Genomic DNA, 9,793 nt, shown 5'->3' with positions numbered 1-9,793 from the left:
AGAAAGAGAGAAGAGGTAGGTGGAGCAGTCCTGCACGGTCTGGGGGAGGCTGGGAACAGAGGGCCTAGAGCAGGCTGGCACCCAAGGTCTCAGTCATGCCTGGCGCCAGCCCTGGATAACTGGTACATGCCATACATTTAAGTCTCCTTTAAAGCACATGGTAGTTCCTGATATGGCAAGCCTGGAGGGCCAATACACTACTGTTTGCCCCAAATAATCCTGGGAGCTGTAGTTTATCCCTCACAGAGCTTCCATTCCCAGCACCCTTAACAAACTACAGTTCCCAGGATTCTTTGGAGGGAGCCATGTGCCTTAAAATGAATGGGGTGGATGTCATGTGGCTGCCCTGTCCTTTTGGCCCAGTGCAAAAGCCCTATAATGGAAATGTTCCACGCACCTCTGTGGGGAGGGAGTTCAACAACTTAGGGGGCTGTGGAACAGAAAGCCCTTTCCCGGGCCACCATTCCCCATGCTTCTGAGGGTTGCAAGAGCAGAGATGTGGACAACCAGAAAAAAACTGGAAATACTGGGGAAAACATTTTCCCCATTTTTAAAAAAAATTCTCAAATTTTTCTGTTTCCCCCCCCCCGGGCCTTCACATTGCTGTCAAAGAGAGCCCCCTCTCTAGATCTTAACACCTGAGAATGTCAGTCATCCTAATTTCCACAGAGGTAGTCTGTTGGGAGTCAAAACAGCAGAGTTTTGTGGCCCCTCAAAGACCAAGGGTGACATCCAATGATAATCTTGCTCAGACGACATCCAGTGAAATCAATAGATGCAAGTAACTTAAGTACATTGGATGGTATCCATCAAGGGCTGTGCATAAGAACATAAGAAGAGCCTGCTGGATCAGGCCAGTGGCCCATCTAGTCCAGCATCCTGTTCTCACAGTGGCCAACCAGGTGCCTGGGGGAAGCCCGCAAGCACAACCTGAGTGCAAGAACACTCTCCCCTCCTGAGGCTTCTGGCAACTGGTTTTCAGAAGCATGCTGCCTCTGACTAGGGTGGCAGAGCACAGCCATCGTGGCTAGTAGCCATTGATAGCCCTGTCCTCTATGAATTTGTCTAATCTTCTTTTAAAGCCATCCAAGCTGGTGGCCATTACTGAGTCTTGTGGGAGCAAATTCCATAGTTTAACTATGCGCTGAGTAAAGAAATACTTCCTTTTGTCTGTCCTGAATCTTCCAACATTCAGCTTCTTTGAATGTCCATGAGTTCTAGTATTATGAGAGAGGGAGAAAAACTTTTCTCTATCCACTTTCTCAATGCACTACAAGGGTTCCCAAGCAGTGGTCTGTGAGGTTCATTTAGGTGGTCTGTGACAGGTCTGTGAATTTGAATGCTGCAGAATTCTACAGAATTCACATTGTAACAAATATAAATTTAAAAAGCAATCCAAAACAATTTAAAATCATACAACATCTAATACGGGGTGTTACAATTGTTACAAGAGGCAGAAAAGCCATTAAGTGGTGCACTGAGACCCCCAGCAATTTTCAAATGGTCTGTGGGGAAACTAAACATTTGGGAACCACTGGTTTAAAGCCCAATTCAAGCACAAAGTACACTTAAATCTCACAACTTTCCCCAAAGAATCTTGGGAACTGTAGTTTGGGTGCTGGGAATGGGATCTTTGTGTGGGATAAACTACAGCTCCCAGGATTCTTTAATCCTGGTAAACTCCCAGGATGAGCTTTAAATGAGTTGTAGTAATGTCCATGATTTTCAATGGATCTGCTCTGAGCTGGACTAACATTGGCTACAAGCCATTAATTTCAGGAGACATGATTCACTAGAAAAAACAATAATGTTGGGGAAAACAGAAGGGAGTAGAAAAAGAGAAAGACCAAACAAGAGTTGGATTGATTCCATAAAGGAAGCCACAGACCTGAACTTACAAAATCTCAACAGTGTGGTTTACAACAGATGCTGTTGGAGGTCGCTGATTCATAGGTTCGCCATAAGTTGTAATGGACTTGGAGGCATATAAGAAAAAAACCTCAGAACTCTGAACAAATCAAACAAGTATGATCAGTTGGATAAAATCCAACAAAATTTTTAGGGCATAAACTTGATCAGAAGCAAGTTCCATTGCATTCAATGGGACTTACTCCCAAGAAAGCATGTGTACAAAGTTGGCCTCAGGCTACAATCCAATGTACACTTACCTGGGAGTAAGCCCCATTGAACCCAATAGCCGAAGCTCTTTAGATGCTTTGCAGCTGTTTCATTTATTTAAAATAAAGCATACATCCCCTTCCAAAGAAAATATAATAAAGAACATACAGAAGACACATATATATAAAAATACAGTTTATATACATCTCCTCTTAAGCCTTCTACCCACGAACACTGCCTCATTCTGATTATTATTAGTTTTAACACACAGTTACAAGAAAGGGTAGAGGAAGGGATTATTAACAACTCTCAAGCTGTTTAGTGTGCAGTGCATTATCAGGACATTTCACATTCCAATCTCTTAGAAAAGGTCTTCACGCTTGAACGTCTTGAACTGCGTTTTTCAAACGCGGAAACAAATCACGAAGTGAACGCACGCGGATCGTCTTCAGAGCGACCCGCAACATGGAAGGTTTGCGCGCTTTCCGGTACATACACTTGCCCATGCCTACTCAGAAGTCAAACCCCTCAGAGTGTAATGGGTTTTATTCCCAGGTAAGTGTGTGTAAAACTGCAGTTTCAGTGATCAGCCTTGCTGGAGTGGTTTGCTTTGATTCCACCCCCATCAGCTGGCTCCGGTCACGTGATCGTGCTGCCCAAGCTACCTCCCATTTTTGTAGGTTTAAAAAAAAAAAAAACTTTGCTTCCAGGTCACGGCGGGGGTGTGGTGGCCCAAACAGAACAGCGAGCTGCAATGGCTGGTCCCAAAAGCAGATGCCACTCATCCTGATCCCAATGGCAACAGCAGCAGCAAAGGTACCAGGGAGAAGAATTGGAGCTCAGGGGTGCTTTGCATGCAGAAGGTCCCGTGTTTAATCCTCGGCCTCTCCAGGTGGGGCTGGGAGAGACCCCTCCCCGCCTAAAACCTGGGGGAGCCGCTGCCGGTCAGTGTAGACAGTGCTGATGTAGATGGACTAAGGCACCTTCCTGTGGTGGGGAGGGGCTGTGGTTCAGTGAGAGAGCCCCAGCTTTCCAATCCCTGGTATCTTCGGGGTTTTTTGATTGATTGGTTGCATTTATATCCCACTTTTTCTCCAAGGAGTTCCAAGTGGCACACATGGTTCTCCCCTCCTAATTTAATCCCCGCAACAACCGTGAGATAGGTTGGGCTGAGAGACAGTGACCAGCCCAAGGTGCACCCAGTGTGCTTCATGGCTGAATGGGGATTTGAATCCTGGTCTCCCAGGCATCACTGAACACTAAAGTCAGGATCATGCAGACCATGGTATTTCCAATCTCTATGTATGGATGTGAAAGTTGGACAGTGAAAAAAGTGGGTAAGAGAAAAATCAACTCATTTGAAATGTGGTGTTGGAGGAGAGCTTTGCGCATACCATGGTCTGCAAAAAAGACGAATGATTGGGTGTTAGGACAAATTAAACCAGAACTGTCACTAGAAGCTAAAATGATGAAACTGAGATTATCATACTTTGGACACATCATGAGAAGACATGATTTACTAAAAAAGACAATCATGCTGGAAAAAAACAGAAGGGAGTCGAAAAAGAGGAAGGCCAAACAAGAGATGGATTGATTCCATCAAGAAGCCACAGACCTGACCTTACAAGATTTGAGCAGGGTGGTTCACGACAGATGCTCTTGGAGGTCGCTGATTCATAGGGTCGCCATAAGCCATAATTGACTTGAAGGCACATAACAACTCCCAGGTCCTAATTTGACACTTACCACAACACAGGCTGGGAGAGACTTCCTGCCTGAAACTCTGAAGAGTCGGTGCCATTAGGGGCAAAAATACTAAGCTTGATGGATCAATGGTCTGACTCAGTAGAAGACAGGTTCATGTTTGCCATGCGTGGTTTAACTGCAGAAAGTGAGATGGGTGTGTGTGCTGGCTGTTTGTTTCTGTGCAAATTGAGCCCAATTCAAAGTCTCCCATATTATTGCCAGTTTGTGAGTTCTTCAATGGAACCCCAGCCGGTAATCTGGCTGCTGTTTTGGACCACTTGAAGTTTCTGAGTTGTCTTCAAGGACAGCTCCATGTAGAGTGCATTGCAACAATCCAGTCTGAAAGTTTCCAGAGCAGCCAAGTTGTCTCTGCCCAAAAGGAGCTATAACTGGTGAACCAGCTGAAGCTGGAAATAGGCACTCCTAGGTTGTAAAAAATAAAATAAAATCTTGTTTTCTTTTTGAAATGCTGCTTTTTAAAAGTCTATTGAGGTGTTTAGATATTGAGGTGTTTAGATCCTGCTTTCCAAAGCAAAAAAAAAGCCTTTGTGAAGCAGCTTATAAAAATAAAACTGATATAAATGATTTTTAAAGAAATGATAAGTCAGTATAATGAACAATGCAATTTAGTTTAGTTTACAAAAAAGATGAGTACGGGTGGGATTTATTAGCGGTCTGTTAAATGATGGATGGTATAGAGGATGCGGATAGGGAGTTTTTCTTCCTCGCACATAATGAAACTGAATGTTGAAAGATGTCTGGAATGTTGGAAGGACAGACGAAAGAAAGTACTTCTTTAAATAGCACATAGTTAAAACTGTGGAATTCACTCCTAGAAGAGTTAATGATGGCCACCAACTTGGATGGCTGAAAAAGAGGGTTCACGGAGAAGGCTATCAGTGGCTGCTAGCCACAATGGCTATGTTATTCCTCCACTGTCGGAGGTAGTAGGCCTCTGAACACGTTGCTGGGAATCGCAAGGGTTGTGCTCAGGTCCCGCTTGCGGATTTCCCGGAGGCGTCTGGTTGGCCACTGTGAAAACAGAATCCTGGGCTAGATGGGCCCCCCTTGGCCGGATCCAGCAGGCTGTTCTTATGTTCTTAATTAAAATGACATAAGAACGGCTTCTTAAAATGATGAAAAAATTCAGTATAATCACAAACTAACAGTATTAAAAACAAGTGTCCAATCAAACAAGGTTGTTAAAAAAGGCCTTCCGAAACAGAAAGATATTTAGAGCTGCTTAAAAAGGCATGCAGGAGGATGCTTGGCGAATCTCCATGGAGACCAAGTTCCACAGTTGTGGAGTCACCTTGGTGAAGGCCCTGTCTCTAGATCTGTCTCTAGGGTTTTTTTTAGTCTTTGAACTTTTTTTAAAAAAAGTCTCCTACTGAGTTTGATGGCTTCCAGAAAAGGCCAGTTGCCTCTTTGTTGGATTAGGGCTGAGGAGATCCACGTTCATATTTCCCACTCAGCTGTGAAGCTCATTGAGGAAGCAGCTTAAGGTTGTTACTATCACCCTTTGTTATATGCCTTCAAGTCCATTTTGAGTCCATTATGAATCCTTTCTTGGATATATTCATAGGGTTTTCATGGTAAGAGGTATTCAGAGATGGTTTACCATTGCCTTCCTCTAACCCTATGGCACCTGGTATTCCCAGGCAGTCTCCCATCCAAGTACTAACCAGGCCTGAGTATGGCTGTAGGCACCTATCACCCTAACCTGCCTCAATAAAATGACAATTAAAAAGAAGTACAGCACCTAGCACACCACATTACAGTTGCTACAACAGGCAGAAAAAGAATATTAAGTGGTCTGTGTAGACCCTCTGCAATTTTCAAGAGATCTGGGGGGGGGAATGTGGGGAACCACTGGTCTAAGCTTCTTGGAAAGCCATCCCTTTTCCCTATGCTGTCTTCAGCACCTCCTGGAAAAGGACATGAAAACTTTTCCGCATCACGTGAGCTCATGCGTAGCCCACGTTCTGCCCTGCAACCCCATCGTCCCAGATCTCTGGCTGTGCTGGCTGAGGCTGATGGGAATTGCAGTCGCAACAACAACGTCCAGAGGGCACCACGTAGGCTATCCCTGAGTCAGCTCATTTTTTTAACAAGTTTTTGTTTTCCTTCCAGGCTTCTTTGGGGGAAACCATGGAGCAGCGGCTGCAGCAGGCCCAGACCTTCAAGGAGGAAGGGAACCACTGTTACAAACAGAGCCGTTTCCGGGACGCTGTGAGCCGCTACCACTGGGCCTTGCTGCAGGTGAAAGGGCTGGATCCCAGCGTGCCTTCCCCCTTGCAGGAGTTTGGGGCAGAGAGGCCTCCTGTGACACCAGAACAGGAAAAGGTGCTCCACAGCATCCAGAGCGACTGCTACAATAATCTTGCTGGTAAGCTCATGAGTGACACCCCCCCTCTTTAATTTATGCCCTTTTTCTGCCTGGGGCCAAATTCCTTCGTGGGCAACCTGCTGGTAGGTGTAATCAGGAGACCTAATCAGGGCTCATGTACATCATGCCAAATTCTGGCCTATGCATCGACCTTCATTGGATTCTACAATCCTGGTTCAGTTTGTTCAGTGGAAACCCTGGGGAATAAAGAGGACAGAAAACCACAAACTCTCAAGTTGTAACTGAAAACGAATACATTGGTGTACACAGCTTGATGGTATTATGAGATCATGAACTGATAAAGAATTAAAACAGAGGTAATGTTTGCAACGACAGCAACGTAAAGTAGCCTAGAAAATGTCTTAAAGCAATGTGTATGGCTGATGGGCCCAGAGGCAAAGAAAATGGGTTGGACAATGGATGTGGCTCTTACCTTTGTACCTTAGGCTCGGGCCCCATCTGCACTAATGGCGTCATATCACTTTAAACAGTCATGGCTTCCCCCAAAGAATTCTGGGAAGTGTAGTTTGTTCAGGGTGCTGCGAGTTATTAAGAGATCCCCTATATCTATTGCAGAACTACAATGCCCAGAATTCTCTGGGAAGAAGGATTGTTTGCTAAGATTGATTATGCAAAGCTACCAGAGTGGTTTAACAATCAGTCCCTCTTCCCAGGGAATTCTGGGAATTGCACCTCTGTGAAGAGAATGGGGGCCTCCTAATCGCTCTCAGCACAACAAACAAACTGCAATTCCCAGGATTCTTTGGGGGCAACCATGAGTAGTTAAAGTGGTATCATAGTGCTTCAAATGTATGGCGCAGATGGAGCCCTAGTCCATTATGCAACACCGCCTCTTTTATGAATATGTCTAATCCCCTTTGCAAGCTGCCTAAACTAGTGGTCATTGCCACTTCCTACAACGGAGCATTCCGCAAATTAAATCCTGGGTTGGGTGACAGAGTGCTTCCTTCTGTCTTGTCGTGAATCTCCAGACAGCATCGTTTCATTGACTCCCAGTGAAACTGATTTCATTTCACACATCTTGTTTTCCTTCTGTTACCCGTAGGCTGGCCAACGATGCAAGCACCTCTAAGCGGGTACGGGGGACCTACCCTGACCCCTTCCTATTGAGCAATCCCCAGCTGTTGCAGGTCCCTTTAGTAACGATGCTGTGCTGTGTACCTCCTCTACAGCGTGCCTTCTCCAAATGGAACCTGTCAACTACGATCGGGTGAAAGAGTACAGCCTAAAAGTCCTAGAAAGGCAGCCGGAGAATGCCAAAGCGCTGTACCGGGCCGGAGTGGCTTTCTACCACCTGCGGGATTATGATAGAGCCCGGCACCATCTCCTGGCAGCAACCAGCAAGCAGCCCAAAGGTGAGAGGTATTACCATGGCAGTGTTGCCTGTGCTGTGTTGCCAGGGAGCCATTGGGTTTGTGTATCTAAAATCATGGTAGTCTCTAAAGAGCTAAGTGCCTCCTGCTCCAGATCAAGTTACTATCTGCTAGTTACTATCTATAGGATTTCTTACTCCTCTTCACCATAAGGGGTGGCTTACTTGTCTGTATGTTGTTATGTGCCTTCAAGTCGACTACGACTTATGGCGACCCGATGAATTGGCAATCTCCAACAGCATCTGTCATGAACCACCTTGTTCAGATCTTGTAAGGTCAGGTCTGTGGCTTCCTTTATGGAGTCAATCCATCTCCTGTTTGGCCTTCCTCTTTTTCTACTCCCTTCTGTTTTTCCAGCATTATTATCTGTTCTAGTGAATCATGTCTTCTCATGATGTGTCCAAAGTAGGATAACCTCAGTTTCATCATTTTAGCTTCTAGTGACAGTTCTGGTTTAATTTGGTCTAACACCCAATAGTTTGTCTTTTTCGCGGTCCATGGTATGCGCAAAGCTCTCCTCCAACACATTTCAAATGCAATTTCCATGCAGTCCGTGGGACAAATACACTGACTGGCAGCAGCTCTCCAGGGTTTCCTCCCAGCCGTACCTGGAGATGCTGGGGACTGAATCTGGGACCTTCTGCATGCACAGCAGAGGCTGAGCTGCAGCCCTTTCCTGAAAGCTCATGAGCTGCTTTGAGCCCCCAAAACAATTTTCTTCCAAATTTTTATTGCGGCATTTAAAAAAAACACCCCAGTTTAACTTTGCTTTCTGCCATCTCTTTTTTCCTTGTTTCTCTTCCCACCTCGCAATCGAAGACACCAGTGTGAAGCGTTACTTGCAGCTGACGGAATCTCAGCTGAGCAGTTACCACCAGAAGGAAAAGCAGTTGTATATGGGGATGTTTGGCTAAAAGCGATGGGTCCTCCATGAAATCACTTGGGTATGGCTCCTGTTTTTGGTTTTTTTGTGGGCTATATGCAGTTATCTGCTTCAGAGGCACCAGAAAATGCAGTGCCTTGGAAAATGTGGTTCATGACCCATCGAGCTGGGGACAGTGTGAGCAACAGAGGCCTCCTTTATCATTTCTTTCCCAGTGTTGCTGTTTTCAGGTGGGGACGGATTGGGGACGGACTGTGCTACCCCCAAGCGATTCCCTCCTCTTCACTGCAGCTAAAATAAGACCAAATGGATAGATTTGCTCCCTGTTTCACGTTTTTCTTCCATCTGTCTGGTAAAGTATTTTGGGAAACTTAACGTTTGACTGCATGTCTGTGTGTGCTGGTTGTTTTTCTTTTTGGATTTTGCAAGAGAACAAACGAAACTGAAACCAGTCAAGAAGCGCTGAGCTCAAACCATAAATTTAAAGCACCATGATTTAGCAGCTATGGTTTTCCACAAAGAATTCTGAGAAGTGTAGTCTGTGAAGGGTGCTGTGAGTTCTTGGGAGACCCCTGTTCCCCTCACAGAGCTATACTTTCCAGAGTGGTTTAACAATTGATTCCTCTTCCCAGGGAACTCTGGGAATTGTCACTCTGTGAGGGGAAGAGGGGTTGCCTAACAACTCTCAGCACCCTTCACAAACTACACTTCCCAGGATTCTCTGGGAGAAGACCTAACTGTTGCAAGTGCTATAAGACTGCTTTAGAAGTGTGGTGCGGATGTGGCTTCAGTGACTCTTAATTATCTTAACTCCTGTCCCAGAGGAGGAACTGTTGAGTTTTGAGCAAGTCTTCTCCCCCTGCCCTCCCTGCATACCCCCCCCCAAACAAATCAGGCCAGCAACTCTACAGTGCTTTTGTTACCATTTGGGTGCCCCTTGTTGCCATAGCGACCATCGCTAAGCCTCTCCTGTGGCTTGTCCCTATGGCAACTATGTCAGCTATGCCTGGCATCTCCCATGTGACCTCCTCCCTACCCCACCCATGTCCTGGACACCTTGCCCCATAGTAAAGGAGGGCCGGAGGTCTGTATCTTCTAATTAACACAGGCTTGCGCTGGAGCTTTTGCTGCAACAGCAACCTTTGCAGGCTTTTTAAAGTTAGTATTAAATTTATATCCCACCCTTTCTCTCAAAGGAGCCCAGGGCAGCAAGCACTTCTGTCATTTTTTTTAAAAAAATACAATTAAAAACAAAATGGAGAC

At 45.5% G+C, this 9,793-nt stretch overlaps 1 protein-coding gene across 1 annotated transcript; it reads left to right on the top strand.

The window, feature by feature from the left end:
- The first annotated feature begins 2,798 nt into the window (after window positions 1-2,798).
- TTC9C (tetratricopeptide repeat domain 9C) lies at window positions 2,799-8,905 on the top strand. The gene is made up of 5 exons (XM_061606561.1): window positions 2,799-2,934; window positions 5,998-6,253; window positions 7,447-7,629; window positions 8,467-8,591; window positions 8,746-8,905. The coding sequence occupies exons 1-4, from the start codon at window positions 2,893-2,895 to the stop codon at window positions 8,559-8,561; spliced, it is 576 nt and encodes a 191-aa protein (XP_061462545.1). The 5' UTR covers window positions 2,799-2,892; the 3' UTR covers window positions 8,562-8,591; window positions 8,746-8,905.
- Window positions 8,906-9,793: the final 888 nt, after the last annotated feature.

This window comes from Rhineura floridana, chromosome 22 (assembly GCF_030035675.1).
Source record: "Rhineura floridana isolate rRhiFlo1 chromosome 22, rRhiFlo1.hap2, whole genome shotgun sequence".
NCBI lineage: Eukaryota > Metazoa > Chordata > Lepidosauria > Squamata > Rhineuridae > Rhineura > Rhineura floridana.
This window is presented reverse-complemented; position numbering and strand designations above follow the sequence as displayed.

What these genes read in the sequence shown, in the direction of transcription:
- TTC9C (XM_061606561.1), top strand. Translation starts at nt 2,893, where the DNA reads ATGCCACTCATCCTGATCCCAATGGCAACAGCAGCAGCAAAG. An exon ending in TGGCAACAGCAGCAGCAAAG is followed by an intron (nt 2,935 to 5,997) that starts GTACCAGGGAGA and finishes TTTTCCTTCCAG; the next exon opens with GCTTCTTTGGGGGAAACCAT. An exon ending in AACCAGCAAGCAGCCCAAAG is followed by an intron (nt 7,630 to 8,466) that starts GTGAGAGGTATT and finishes TCGCAATCGAAG; the next exon opens with ACACCAGTGTGAAGCGTTAC.